General features: G+C 48.6%; 5 protein-coding genes across 5 annotated transcripts; 2 read left to right on the top strand and 3 right to left on the bottom strand.

Moving 5' to 3' along the window:
- Positions 1 to 60: 60 nt before the first annotated feature.
- On the bottom strand, positions 61 to 3,545 carry MICPUCDRAFT_64907 (uncharacterized protein; the record flags this gene model as incomplete). Its single annotated transcript, XM_003056087.1, has 1 exon — positions 61 to 3,545. One exon carries the CDS (start codon positions 3,543 to 3,545, stop codon positions 102 to 104), a length of 3,444 nt encoding a protein of 1,147 aa, XP_003056133.1. The 3' UTR covers positions 61 to 101.
- Positions 3,546 to 3,643: 98 nt separating this feature from the next.
- Positions 3,644 to 5,528, top strand: MICPUCDRAFT_64906 (uncharacterized protein; the record flags this gene model as incomplete). Its single annotated transcript, XM_003056472.1, has 1 exon — positions 3,644 to 5,528. A coding segment is annotated over exon 1 (1,315 nt), but the record flags the coding sequence as incomplete, so codon positions are not given.
- Positions 5,529 to 6,635: 1,107 nt separating this feature from the next.
- Positions 6,636 to 9,083, bottom strand: MICPUCDRAFT_55624 (uncharacterized protein; the record flags this gene model as incomplete). Its single annotated transcript, XM_003056086.1, has 1 exon — positions 6,636 to 9,083. The coding sequence occupies one exon, from the start codon at positions 9,081 to 9,083 to the stop codon at positions 6,636 to 6,638; it is 2,448 nt and encodes an 815-aa protein (XP_003056132.1).
- A 1,547-nt stretch (positions 9,084 to 10,630) lies between these two features.
- Positions 10,631 to 11,426, bottom strand: CAM (calmodulin). Its single transcript, XM_003056085.1, has one exon. It carries the CDS (start codon positions 11,408 to 11,410, stop codon positions 10,961 to 10,963), a length of 450 nt encoding a protein of 149 aa, XP_003056131.1. The 5' UTR covers positions 11,411 to 11,426; the 3' UTR covers positions 10,631 to 10,960.
- A 1,164-nt stretch (positions 11,427 to 12,590) lies between these two features.
- Positions 12,591 to 13,806, top strand: RPL36 (60S ribosomal protein L36). Its single transcript, XM_003056471.1, has 3 exons — positions 12,591 to 12,695; positions 12,766 to 12,900; positions 13,175 to 13,806. The coding sequence occupies exons 1-3, from the start codon at positions 12,612 to 12,614 to the stop codon at positions 13,253 to 13,255; spliced, it is 300 nt and encodes a 99-aa protein (XP_003056517.1). The 5' UTR covers positions 12,591 to 12,611; the 3' UTR covers positions 13,256 to 13,806.
- The last annotated feature ends 566 nt before the right edge of the window (positions 13,807 to 14,372 follow it).

The following is a 14,372-nucleotide window of genomic DNA, read 5'->3' as shown; positions in this document are numbered from 1 at the left end:
AACCAGGAAACAGTCTTTTCCTGTTTGCAGTGCCAGTTCATTCGAGATAAGGGTTTCTGCGTGGCGATCGAATGTCTGTTTCAATTTCAAACATGATCTCATTACCGTGTCAACTTAGACGAATCTCCACTTTCGCCTTCCTTCATCCGCTCAGCAAGCTCCTTCCACGACAGAGTCGACAAGTTATCTTTATTCTTTTGCATCCAGCTTGTGTATGCCACCGTGTCACTCCCGCCCGGGGACATGTAACGCTTCAACACCGAGCTTGCCTTGTTTTCCTCATGTGCCCGAAGCCACTGCTCGTCAAAAACCTCGTCGTCTGCGCCTGAACCGGCAGATATCTCACGCACAAACTCGGGAGTGTAATCTATTTCGTTTTCCTCCGATGTAAGCTTTGCCGAAGGCGCGTTTGTCTCGAAATTAAAAGTCACGGTTGAGCCAGGATCGTCTATGGCCGTCAGTGGTAACAACTCCTTTGTAAATGGCGTGGTGGCTTCAGGAGGCTCAAGGCCCTCTTCAAGTTTTCCGGAAACACCTGACTTAGTATTAACCTCCTGTACTTTCTTATCTCCAAAGTCAAATGCACCCTCGATCGTCACGAGGTCAGTCTCTTCAGAGACGACCGACGAGCCAAGAGAGTTGAACGCCTTTCCAAGAATAGACACGGTAGAAGATTTGGGCGCCCTTGCATCCGCCTCATCTTCTCCAAATTCTTCCACGGCAGACTTATCTGCCACTGCAGCATCGGCCTGATCCTCGCATTTTTGTTTAGTGATTCCTCTCTCCTGTTTTTTCAGAGCGCGAAACAGTGTGCCTGTCTCGACCGCTTCAAGACCGAGGGGATCGAAGGATCCCCGGAACGTATCGTCAAAGACTTCTGAAGCGAACGAATCTTTGCCGAAGCCTCTGCCAGAGAGCCAAAACTGTTCGAAGTCCGCGCGTGAGTCGAACGACTTCGCGAAACGATCCCGATCCTTCTTGAAAACGAGGTTATTCGCAATCAAGAACATCATCGCCGAAGTCATCGCTGCCTCGCCCCCTATGTTCACGAGTGCGTTCGCGAGATCCGCATCTGCAACGAGTCCAGCTACCCCCAATGAGCCGATAATGGCCCCTGTTGCAGCTCGTTTCTCCGAGTCGGTGAGCTCAGGGAGTTGTGGGACATCAAACTCGGGGAATTCATACTTACGCATCACGGCGTTGTGCTCTGCGGTCGTGACCGCTGTCAAGGAAGCGGCATCGGCGTCTGCCTTCTTTTTCTTTATTATCGTACCATCCACACCCTCTATTTCTGCGTTCTTGAATGCCAGGAATGCTGCCTCTGCCTCGCGTTTAGCGAGCATCGCGACTGCCTCTGTGGCGGTAACTACTTCGTTCTTCACTTCCTTCGCACGTTCAACCGATTTGAAGGCAGTCACTGACGAGTTTTTTACGTGCTCCTGTGCCTGAGCATACGCCACTACATCATCCTTATCTGTCGCTTTGAGCTTCTCGACTGCGGCGTCAGCAGCCATCACTGCATCTGCCGCTGTCGCGGTGGCATCATCAAACCTCGCCTGTGCAGCACGCATCAGCATGACCTCCTCGGACAAATCAATGTCGTAAACAGTGAACTCGGACGCATCATGTGATTGCATGTTATCTACGAGTGATTCGACCTCCGCCGCAATGAGGTCCGCTTCGATCATTCCGCTTGATATCTCACCATGGAATTCTTGTCTTGACGCGTGCAACTCAACGATTTTGCTTGGGACAGCCTCTGTCATCGTAACTCTCACGCCGACACCGACGTCATAGCAGCAACCTGGAGCGTTTAAAGTGCACACGTAGTTACTACCGTCAGGCCATGCGAGCCAACCGCTGGATTCATCTACTGTCACGAGCTTAAACTCGATTGAGTTTGTGTCGCGTTCGCCAGTGAATATAGCCTGGTCGGGAGCAACTTCGACGAACGCAGTCCAGTTATCTCCGGGACTCCACGTCATTTCTAATCCAGACTCTGCGTTCCATCCACCAAGCTCGATGATGTTCCCGACGACTATGAGTTTCTCGCCGTCGTTCAGATGTTTGTTCACAGCGAACGAAATGAGTGTTGGATTCGCGTTCACAAACCGGTCATCGGCAACCGCTGCTGCCAGCTCATTTTTGGGTGTAGGTGGTGAAGTGGGTGGCCGTTCAGGATCAGACCTTTCCTCTGGCGCGTCGACGGTCTCTGATGCGGTGGCAACCGTGGGGGGTTGATGGTCCACCCTTGGCATAAGGTTCCCATTTTCGTCGAGAGAAAAGATAATTGGCGCAGTGTCCTTTGAAGAAATCGCACCAGTCTTCTGTGTTGCGTCTGTATCATATCGATGCACCGCTGCCTGAGATCTGGCAGGGCTAGGCACCATAGAAACTTCGGACATGGGCAGAATAACTCCCGAGTTCACGGGACTGCAACCGGCGCCTAAAATTTCCACTGACACGGTTCCGATCCAGCTTGAGTCTTCCTCTGTCGGGACGACTCCGTTCGGGTCACCGCATGCCAAACCAACGTCTGCAGCGAAGTTTTCATTCGAAAGCCAGGCGTGAAGAGGTGCTCGCGCGTCTGTCAGTCTTTTCACGCGTAGTTTTTCGCTCTCACATATGATACTCGATGTTCCATTTCGATGGTCAACTTTCACTAGTTTGAAGTCAACCCAAGCAGCAGCAGAGTTTTCATCTAGTGCACCGAAAACCGAAAACGCGTCAAATAGTGCAGCTGCGCTCCATACGTCCCCGTCAGTCCATGTCATTGGGACGATGCGTTCGGTGTTCCATCCCCCAAGCTCAGGCAATGAACCGACAAGGGCGAGTGATTCCCCAACTTCAAGCTTTGAGGTCGCGCGAAACACGACAGTTGCAAGAACTTCTTCACCTCTTAAGACGTGATCGACCGAGATCATCTTGCTCTTCAGAGCTGGCGCGGAGACAGCGTTGGAGTGAAAAGTACCAGAGTTTGCCAGGGTCGATATTGATGCGGAAGACGTAGTGTCATTACAGTCTTCGGCCCCGTCTGGAAAGTAGAGACTATCAAGTGGTGGGAGAACAAGATCTGGACCTGGGGACCACAGGTCGACGCGGTCGGCGCGTCGCACGACGACTTTGAAATCCCCGACTGCAGCCTCAGGAAGGGCGACAAGTCCGCTCCAACTCTCGTCACCATCAGGTCTGTCATCTGATCGAATGACCTTGTGCAGCTCTGCCCCGAGCAGAGGGTCCCAGTCACCGAGGAGGTCCCCGGCACCGACGACCACAGCGACGCCTTCGATCCCGTCCCACTCTCCTCGCGGCATGGGAAACGTGAGCTTGACGACGCGGTATGAATCCGAAGCGGTCTCTCCGGGAATCCCCGAAGTAATAGACGAGGCCAGAGCACGCCCGCGGTGGGAAGCCACGTTGAAGACAAGACGTGCGTCGGCTACGGAGCGTTGCTTCGCAATCGTGGTTTGTTTCGCGCTAGATTTTCCGCGTGCGAATGCGAAAGTTGTGAAAGAGACTTGCGGGGTGTTCGCATGCGATGCCATCCTATAAAAAAATGCGCGAAATACAAGTCGTCGCCACGTGTGCGCGATCGCAGCGGGACGTTGGTCCCGACAGGGCGTGTTGCTCTGTGTTCAAATATCAGACGAATCGATAAATTGCATTCATGTCTAGACTACGAGTACACCTACGTGCGTGTACAGTAACTTGTACGAAAGTACTTTCGTACCTTCGTACGAATGTAGTACACGTACACATACAGTAAAACGTACGAAGGTACTTTAGTACTTTCGTACTTTCGTACTTTCGTACGAAAGTACTTTCGTACTTTCGTACGAAAGTACTTTCAGGGCTGCCACAGAGGCACGACTTCAAGCAAACCTTGTCCTTCTTTCCATAAATAGAGCACGGACTCGCTATTCAACGCGGGTATGAAGGTCGTCAGCTTGTTTTCCGGCATAGGTGGTCTCGACCTAGGTCTAGAAGAAGCCGGGCACGAGGTCATCATGCAAGTAGAGAACGATCCTCACTGCTTGCAGGTGTTACAGCGGCACTTTCCTGGAAGAGAACTTCGTCGCGACGTAGCTGAGCTTTCAGACCTTCCTGCAGGAGCGCAATTGCTCGCTGCAGGATTCCCGTGCGAGGTCCGGCACACTTCTTTCCTTTTCCCCGATTACCACGTTATCTGTTGCCTTCACAGGACGTCAGCACGATGAACCCAAGTCGGCCAGGTCTCCGAGATGGTATGCGCACCGCACTGTGTTCTCATATTTTTCGCCTGCTTCGCAGAACTCGCGTGCCTTGGGTTCTCTTGGAAAATGTTCCGGGCTTGCTGACGTGGCATCTTGCCAGTGATCCACCTCAAGAACCTGCGATAGCATACATCGTGCAAGAACTAGAAAGTTTGGGTTACAGCTGGGCCCACCGCGTTGTCAGCTTATCTGCGTTTGGTTTACCGCAGCGACGCCGTCGCGTATTCATCGTCGCTTCTCTCCATGGCGATCCTCGAGACGTAATTCTTTCGACAGAGAGCATATGTAAGGGACAGTGCATCGATGTGAGCAAAACAGACGGTGACAAAAGATCTGCTGCTGAGTGTTATGACTGCTTCATGACACCTCCGCATGTCACACCAAAGATATCCGTCACCTGTGTTGACCTTGCCGAGAAGCGATTTTGTCCGCTAGCGCATGAAATATGCACGTTGACTGCGTCAAATGGGAGACGTCTGTGCATGGTGGAAGATCTAGGTGAAGGTAAAGGTCGTGCTTTCAGGTTTGAGGTCGAAGATGCCGAGCGGTTAAGTGGCTTCCCAGTTGGTTGGACAGAGCCTTGTTTCCCTCTCAAGATACCTGGCCGTCCGTGGATGAGAGCGGCCAATACTCAATCGAGCTATATCAAACGAATGGAATTGCTTGGCCGCGCGGTCTCAGTACCGCAGGCTTACTGGATAGGGCAACGACTCATGAGCCCTTATGAGATTAAGTTTTCCCGAGAATGTGAAGGGGTGAAGTTTTCTGAGCCAGTTCCCAGGCTTTCGAGTGTTGCGACAGAAAGTCACGAGAACGACACTCAACTTCACGCCTGGCCTTCAGCAGCATGGAATATCATTTCTTGCCCCGAAAATATCGAATTGTCCACTACCCATGACCCAAGTGGTTTATTATGGCGTGGCAGACGAGGCCTGCCTCGCGTGGCAGAGACACCAGAGATTTGTTCATTTACCCCATTGGGCGAATTTCTGTCTTCAGCACCACGTCAAGAAGTCGATCCCGATGCACTTTCAGGGTTCGTATCGCGTGCTGTGGAACACGGCATAAACTTGGATCCGTTTGTCTCCCACGCCTTTGGGATACGTGTTCCCGCCACGCCACACGCCAAACAAAGAAAGTCACCGAAACCCAAGGTTTCTGCAGAGCAAACTGAGGGTGAGCATGCCGGGAAGGTTGTTTGGATCCCCACAAAAATTAGCAAGACGGCGTGTTTTTGGCCTGGAATCGCTCTGCATCTGGACGAGGATCGAGACGTTATTCCAAGCTACGCGATAGAAAAGATAAAGCCCGGTCAGACGTCTGATTCACATAGAATGGTTGTATATTTCGCAGAGGAGTCTTATGAGTGGATGAATAAGGATGGAATACTCCCCTTCTGTGAGTATTTTGATGAGCTTGAAATGCAGCCATTGCTTGCATCAAGAGCGAAGTATAGAAAGGCAGTAGAGATGGCTTTGGAGTGGCAGGTCAATCAAGACAGGGCTCTTGAAAACGTGTATGATATGCGTTTACGTCAGTTGCACGCTCAGGAGGCAGAAAAACTTCGCCGGAAAATCGGAAACTTGAGCGAGATACCGCAAGCGACTTGCGGTGTGTGCATCTTTTGCCAGTCGAAAAAGCACGAGTCGCAAAACAGTTCATTCAGTGAGCGACACATCCCACGAGCAAGCACTCGACAAAAGAACCGTTCGCCTCTGAAAGGAGTGCGATCAGGCCATGGCTGTCCTCAACTAAGGGTGGGTATTTGCCGGTTACTTCATCACTCGTGCGTTTACTTATTGCGCACTGCTTGCAGGTACTCTCAGCGGCAAAGAAAGGTTCAATCGGCGCCCAACTTGCCTTGCTGCGAGAGAAAGCAGTGGGCCGGCGTATAGAAATATATTGGCACGTTGATAGGAAGTTTTATCCCGCGACTATCACTGCTTTCGACAACCAGAACTACTTACATCGAATTGAACACGACGACGGTGATATAGAAACCGCAGCAAAGCTTTGGGAACTACGCGTTAAACTTTTGGTGAGTGTACCTGCTTCATAGAATTTTCGCTGACTCTTCTCTGACGTGAGCCACTTGGTATGTTCAGGTGCAAGACGAAGGCAAAGAGGCACTTCAAGGCAGTGCGTTGCGGAATATCACCACAGAAAATCCTCGAGAATGTAAGCGCGCGACAGGGGTGAAACGGTTATGTCCCTTTGGATCCAGGTGACTTGCTCGCAAACAAATCCAACATGACTGACTCCAACAACCGTTGTCTCTGTCGTGGCAGTTGGGTATGCGATTTTTCGATACACATGCCAGAATTCGTGCTCGGAAGGACAGCTCAGGCTAAGGTCCAGAAGGACAGTTGTGAGGAATTCAAGCTACAAGGCACGTGAGTTCGTATTTTCCGTAGCTAGACTGCGATCTTCCAAAGGGGTACAGATTGCGTCAAAAATAGCCTTTGTCACAAGGGGTGAAAACGCGTTACCTGCCAACCTGTGGCCGATGCTCAACTTGGCATGCGGAAGGCTGGAAACCTTGAACCCAAGACAAGAGAGTGCCTCGGCGGGAGTACAAACCCTGGCTTCCTTGGGATGGACAACGCGTCCTTGGAAACCATCAGGTCTGAACTGCGTCGTAAAAGAACAGGCTGGCCTGTCTGGGTTTAGACGCCTGAAGATGAGCTGAGCAAACTTTTCTGCGCCCGAATTCATATCAGTCTCTGCACGGCTGATGGGATGTTTTTTTCTGATCTTCGCTCTGATATTTGCGTAGCATGCATTTTCATCAATTGGAAGCGCATCGAGTAGAGCTCTGACATTTTCATGTTCTTTCCGCTCAGCGTGAAGATCACCAGGTAATGACGCATCTCGTGGTGGTGCTGTTGGAGACCCTAAATCACACAGCACCCTTCGTAACGTGACCGGTGGAAGTAATTCATCGTCATGCTCGTCATATGCGCTCGGTTTACCTTTCGCAAGAGCCCAACGCACACCACTGCATTCTGGCCGACCTACTGAAAAACACCGATGCGTTGGTCTCGGCGGTGGAGGAACAGGAATACCTCTTCGTGTTGCTACCAGCACAAAACGAGTTCTGGTGCTGGCTGCCCCAAAGGCACTGCACGACAGCAAGTACGTCTGCAACTGATATCCTGTCATGGCCAGAAGGGCTAGCAGCGTACAAAGGTGTTCTTCATTCCGGCCGGATGTAACTTCGGGTACATTTTCCATTAGGGCATATGCTGGCGTAAATTTCAGCACCGCCTGTCCCCAATGTCTCAAATGCCAGCGCTTTTCCTTTGATCGGAGACTGTGGTGATGTCTGTTCATGTTCGAGAATCCCTCACAAAGGGGAGAACCGGCGATGCAATCGAGCTTGCATTTTGATATAAACTCCAGTGCATGCTCAGCTGAACTTCCCTTTCGACAGAAGTGTCCCTCTGCACCAACCAAAACTTCCACCTTTTCATTGATTATCTCTGCACAACCTTGTAAATAGTCCTTGGACACTTGCGCAACTTCGCTATCACTTTCGACTGCCATGCCAAACTTCAGTTTTCCACTGCGACGCGCACCATCGAGCCAACAACCAATGCCACTGTAAAGTTCGCATACATTTAGGCCCGAGCTGTCGGCCAAGGGGTGATGCTGTGAGCAATTGTCCGGTGAGATCACATCAAGGATGTTCTTGGGCAGATCGATGAGAGACATGGATTCCACGTCAATGGCCATGGGAACTATTGCAGCGCAACCTTTAGGCAATTCCCAGTCCCGGTTGTATCCAACATGGGTGGCCATCGGGGGGGTATCGATTGAGCACAAATATCGCGGAGGTATGTCCATTTGACTGCCTGTTAGCAGGAAAACGTTCTTTTTAATACATGCTAAGGATCGCTGGAACAGAGGCGTTGAAGCAGCGTGCACAACTTCAAAAACCTGGTCCGAATTAACGACAGGAAGGTATAATGCATAGCGCAATTGGAATTCTCCATCTTTGAGCCAAGAAACGATAGACGGGCCTTCTTTCGCGGATAATAATTCCTTCATGCATGGTGACGCAGGCCCAGTCTGGCCATCAAGACCCTCCCATAGGCGACTCGTGAAAGAAGATATCTTCTTATCACGATAAGCTTCGTCATGACAAGAGCTGCAGAACCACTTTTCCGAAGCGCGTGCGGCGACAGTGTCACCGAGACATTCGTGATGATACACGGTATCACACCTATCACACACCAGGCCGTCTCTGTCGTCAGCTACACCACAAAGCATGCACGGTGCCTGCACCCCAAAATTTGTAAAGTCAAACTGTTCTCGACACTGAAGGCAGTGCCAGTCATCGTCAGGAACACAACTAAACGGTGGTTTCATGCACGACAGATGAACAAGCTTATCGCAGACTTCACAAACCAGGCCTTCGCCTGCGTCTACAATACCGCATATACTGCAAGGACACGTTTCATACGTTTCAAACGTGACGGTTCTCTTTCGCTTTTCGTGCGTTGGGTCGAACCTGCCTGGTCGGGATATTCCTCTCCTTAGACCGTTGATCTCGCGGCATGTTTCTCGGACGACTTCTAGTGATAGCTCGTCCTCTACACTGCGCGGGTTCGGGTACGCTTGAATGCACGTTGCGTCAGAATCACGTCCGACAAGCTCGCGGCAGAGATAAGTATCACTGCTATCGTCAGTAGAACTAAGGTCGCTTTGAGATCCCTCACGAGGTCCACCGTGGAGGTTTCCGAATGCCAAACGTGTTTGCTGTGCATTTGACTCGCTCGAGAAGATTGAGTGGCACCCTTGACGGGTAGACTGCTGGTTTTGGGCCATTTGTTGAAAGGTCAAACACGCAGGTCAACCTTGCGCAGGCCACTAAGCTTCGGTTGGATCGTCAAAAAGATTTTGGCGCCAAAAATCAACAGTGGTAGTTTGAAGGTATACTTTTTCTTAGTGTCTACAGACCAATTTTGATAGTGTGTTTGAAAACAGCTTCAGTCAGTTCTTTTCAAACAGGTTCGGTGGAGGGTCTGTGGAGATAGGGGTTTATTTTTATAGCGAACCCCAAATTGGTCTAAATTAGACATAGCTCCTACGACTTCCACGACTTTCGTCAAGCGACCCCAAAAGTCGTGCTGTCTCATTTTCGTAAGGCTCCTACGACTTCCACGACTTTTACGACTTTTTTTTAAGTTAATATTTTCAAGGAGAGGGAGGGCATAGGGGGGGAGGGGGGGAGAGTGTAATAAGTCAAAAAAAGTCGTGGAAGTCGTGGAAGTCGTAGGAGCTATGTCTAAATGACGGAACTTTTATTCCACGGGCGTTATAAAAAGTCGTGGAGGTCGTAGGAGCTATATCTAAATCACGGAACTTTCGCGAAATGGGAACAGCCAGTTCAAGCGATATTTACAAAGGTCTCAAACACCCGTCAAAATCTCACAGAAGTTCCCAGAAACTTGCGTGAGGTTTCTATATGGTTTTGTGAAGGTCTGCCGTAGGCTAAATCTCACAGGGTTCTATAGAAGTCCATGAAGGTTGCGGCCGCGAGGGGTCTTCAAAAAGGTCTCAAACAGGCTTCTTAAACAAAGCCTCATTTTGGAGACTTGCGTAAAGTTATGGGCCTTTTAGACAACACGCGATAATACATTTAGTCATTTAGACCAAAATGAGACCAAAAACTACCTGTAGTTATCACGTTGTGCTTTAAATAACCAGCGGTCGGTCGGTACCAGTCGTCGGGACATTTCTCCGGAAGCTCTCTGCACACAAAAAATAAATGCGATCTCCCGAGACATCCTTCGAACCCCTTGAAACGCATGATAATCTTAACTGATTTCCATGAAACTTCGCACACAGACCGACAATGGCCGTGCGCGCCAACCCTAAACTTTTCGCGCCCCAAAAACCCTAAAGGCTTTTGCGCGACGGGAACATGAGACCTTTGAGAAACCCGCCTGACGAGACCTTCTCACCTTCTCCTGAGATTTTAATTTAGCGATGACCGCGCAGCGGTCATCGTCGTACCTCCGCTTTTTTTGTGTAAAATTAGGTTCAAATTGTATATTATTAAGGGTGAGTGAAACGAACCTTGACCGACGCAGTCGGTCAAGCTTAATAGTATCACACTATTTCACCTAATTTTACACAAAAAAAGCGGAGGTACGTGTACGTGTACAGTACAGTACATGTACGGAAGACTTAATAATACGGAAATAGATATTCTATTTTCGTATGATACGAAAGTACTTGTACTTTCGTACTTTAAAGTACTTTCGTACGAAAGTACTAATGTACTCGTATTCAGGAGTTTTGGCAGAGGAGTAGGGTTTCGCGCGCGGGTGTTCGCGCGTACATTTTTGTACATGTTTTTAGTCACGAGTACGTTTTTTACGTGGCTTTTTTCGAATTACGTAGAGGACTACCTAACGTATTGTAAAGTTCGAATTGTTGCCGCCGACTCGAGTGTGAAAAACCGACAAAAGCCTCGCGATGACTTATCCTCACGACTCGCACCGACCTGTAAGAAAGGATAAACTAACATGTAAACACGATTCGTCCGGCTTGCAAAATCTACACTTCACGAAAAGAACTTCATGCTCGGAAGGACCGGGCTGAGCAATTAACTTTCGACGCGAAGTTGACCCGTTTGCCGGGAACAGTAAAAAACGCGAAAGCTGCACAGTGAACCCTTCACAAGGAAACGACGCAGCCTACTTCGCCATCATCATCTTCACGAATTCATCGTAGTTAACTTGGCCGTCGCCATCAACGTCAGCTTCGCGGATCATCTCGTCCACCTCCTCATCAGTGAGTTTTTCCCCAAGGTTAGTCATGACGTGACGAAGTTCCGCAGCGGAGATGAAGCCGTTGCCGTCCTTGTCGAACACTTTGAATGCCTCCTTGAGCTCTTCTTCGGAGTCGGTATCTTTCATCTTACGAGCCATGAGGTTTAGGAACTCAGGAAAGTCGATCGTGCCGTTCCCGTCGGCGTCGACCTCATTGATCATGTCTTGAAGCTCGGCTTCTGTAGGGTTCTGCCCGAGGGAACGCATCACGGTTCCAAGCTCTTTGGTTGTGATAGTGCCGTCGCCATCTTTGTCGAAGAGGGCAAAAGCTTCTTTGAACTCTGCAATTTGCTCGTCTGTAAGTGTGTCGGCCATCTTGAACCAAGGTGCGAACGGAAGTGTTTCGCGCTCATTTTGTTCGAAGTCAACGGAAACTAATTTTTAACGTTGTACGTGTACAGTACAACGTTGTTGTACAGGTGATGTACAGCTGTACACGTGTACAGGTGGTGTACAGCTGTACACGTAAAACAGTTGTACAACCGGTACTTTCGTACGAAGGTACGAAAGTACTATCGTTGTCTGTATAACATAAAAATGTTATCTACATACTTCCGTACTATTATGGAAGTACAACTACTTTCGTACTTTCGATAGTGCATGTACGGAAGTACTTTCGTACGAAAGTACGAAAGTACTTCCGTAGTTGTACTTCCGTACATAATAAGTTGTTTTAGACTTAGACTAAACGGTCAAGCTCGGGTTCAAGCCGATGAACCGTGTACATATTTTTTTTGAGTGAGACTGATTTGCATACACGAGATTTTGTACATAAAAGCTACGAATCCGAGATTACAGCGCGAGACATTGATTTTTGATTTCAAACATTAATATTTTTTATCTGTACAATAAGTACGACATATCATAGCCTTGCCTTATCATACAGTACAGTAGGTTTCCAATTTTCATTTTTTTTTTGGTTTTGTTCGCCGGGGAAAACCTAAAAAAGAAGCGCATCGCCGTGATCACCATCATCAGGGCTCATCGCGGTCGTGATTTCGCGCACGTTTTCGTCGGTGTTATGGAGCTACACGCGCTTGAAGTTGCACCTCGGTCAAGTATCCTTGAAAAAGTCGCGATGAATTCTATGGTTTGATTAAGTCATCGATCAACGCTGAAAGCAAAAAAAGTTGAAATGGTAAGAGCGCGATTTTCTGACTATTTCTCGAGCAAAAACGAGTACGACGATAGAATACTTCCGGAAGTACGAAAGTACGAAAGTACTTTCGTACTTCGTACTTTCCGTACCTCCGAAGGTACAACTACTTCGTATGAAGATAGATAAATGTTCGATACAACTCAGGGCTACGTGTACTGTAGAATATCCGATACGTCGTTTTTGAAACCATAGCTTCATATTCATAGTGTACGTGTACAGCCTGTACGCACGTGTACAGCTGTACACGTACTGTCGCGAGTGCGAGTGGCTTATTTCCGCTTCAAAGAAGTACCGGTGCACCACTCTAACGACTGGAAGCCATACTCACGGGTACAGGAAGGCTCAATATCGGAAAATATGAAAGGCATCGCCGTTGGCCTCCAGAAAGGTCACGTGGTTTCCAAGCATGAGCTCGCGGCACGCCCGGCTCGCCGCAAGGGGGTGCGCTTTCCAACAACCAATTTTGCTCGGGTTTCTACACGCGTTCTGTTATCTTACGTGTGTTCCACAGAGGCTTGGAAAGCGTGTAAAAATGATCCGGGAGCTCGTTCGCGATGTGGTCGGCAACGCTCCATATGAGAAGCGGCTCATGGAGCTATTGAAGGTGGGCAGAGATAAGCGAGCACTCAAGCTAGCAAAGAGAAAGGTAAGCGCTAACGTTAGGGTTTCACGACAAGCGCCGCCGTGCACTAGATCCTTCGTTTCGCTTTTATGGTCGTTTTAGCCTTGGCAACATTCTACTCGTAAAGCTTCCCGCATGGTATCAACCGTATGGGTTGCCTGAAGAATACGCCCAGGCATCACGTATTTCCTCGATAACGCCTCTTCTCTCGTTGAAAGCAAAAAACAATTTACCTTGCGAACTGGGAAACTACTTGAGGATTCTATTTATCTATCCTAAAACTCCGTATTTTTTGCAGCTCGGCACGCACATTCGAGGCAAGAAGAAACGCGAAGAGATGGGCAATTTGTTGCGTAAAATGTCTCGGAAGACCGCATAATGGAAGTCTTAGAAGTGGATTCGGGGACTCAAGCTAAAAACTGCACTTAGTGTTGAATTTCAACCAAACTTAATTCGAGTTGGGCACTTTTTCATTCCAAAAAGAATTCTGCCGCTACTTCACATTTGCGGCGAGCGATTTAGAATCAGTGCTCCCCGAAACAGTCGATACTAACAAGGATTTACACTTCCAGCTTAATTCACTTTTATACTTGGCTCACTGATCAATCAAATCAGACTTAGTCACTGAGTAACTTGAAAACTTCGACGAAATAATCAGAGATATTTCAGTTCAAGTCAGCGCGCATCCTGAATTCTCTACTCCTGTCCTATTTGAATCAACCTTTCATGAATGTCGCGTCACCGAGAGGCATCGACTCAGGCTGATTCAGAGAATGTCCGTTCATTGCCTGGTGAACACATTTCCAAGACAACCCATTTCTTACTAGCTAGAGTACAGTACGGAAGTACGTTCGAAAATAGTGTACACGTCCACGTACACGAACAGTTATTTTCAAAAACTGCATTGTTATTCTAAGTTGAACTTCGTATAAATAAATAAACATTTTATGTGTACACGCACGTGTAGGCCCAAGCTGGACAGAACGTGTCGTTGTACACGTGCACGTGTAGCACTTCAAATTTCAATTCCCAACCTCACTACGAGTACAACGTTGCAATCTGACAATTCTGAACCGAATGGTTCATAGCTTCATACGAAGGTACAGTACACGATACACGAGAACGTCGTTTACTTCCATAGATCCTTGCGTAACACTCGTTTATCGATACCTTCGAAGGTACTTCCGGAAGTATGATACTATCGTACTTCCGTATCTATTTCCGTTCTTCAAAACTACGTGTACTATCGTGTACAGCTGTACCTTCGAAGGTACATAGCTACATACAGTGTTGTGCGTTGTACGGAAGTACGAAAGTACCTTCGAAGGTACTTTCGTACTTTCGAAAGTACTTTCGTACTATTATTGTACTTCCGGAAGTACGTGTACTTCCATTACTGTACGTTGTACACGTACAGTACGTATCAATTTTTGGCGAAATCTACAATAGACTCTGCAAACGGTGATATGATACTGTACGTGTACACTGTACAGCTG

This window comes from Micromonas pusilla (assembly GCF_000151265.4).
Source record: "Micromonas pusilla CCMP1545 genomic scaffold MICPUCscaffold_2, whole genome shotgun sequence".
Classification (NCBI taxonomy): domain Eukaryota; kingdom Viridiplantae; phylum Chlorophyta; class Mamiellophyceae; order Mamiellales; family Mamiellaceae; genus Micromonas; species Micromonas pusilla.
The sequence above is the reverse complement of the archived record's forward strand: the minus strand, read 5'-3'. Positions and strand labels throughout refer to the sequence as shown.

Bases quoted from the DNA above. Each gene is read 5' to 3' on its own strand.
- RPL36 (XM_003056471.1), top strand. From the start codon at position 12,612: ATGAAAGGCATCGCCGTTGGCCTCCAGAAAGGTCACGTGGTTTCCAAG. The intron at 12,696-12,765 runs GTGCGCTTTCCA...TGTGTTCCACAG, and splicing joins GCCCGGCTCGCCGCAAGGGG to AGGCTTGGAAAGCGTGTAAA. The intron at 12,901-13,174 runs GTAAGCGCTAAC...TATTTTTTGCAG, and splicing joins TCAAGCTAGCAAAGAGAAAG to CTCGGCACGCACATTCGAGG.
- CAM (XM_003056085.1), bottom strand. From the start codon at position 11,410: ATGGCCGACACACTTACAGACGAGCAAATTGCAGAGTTCAAAGAAGCT.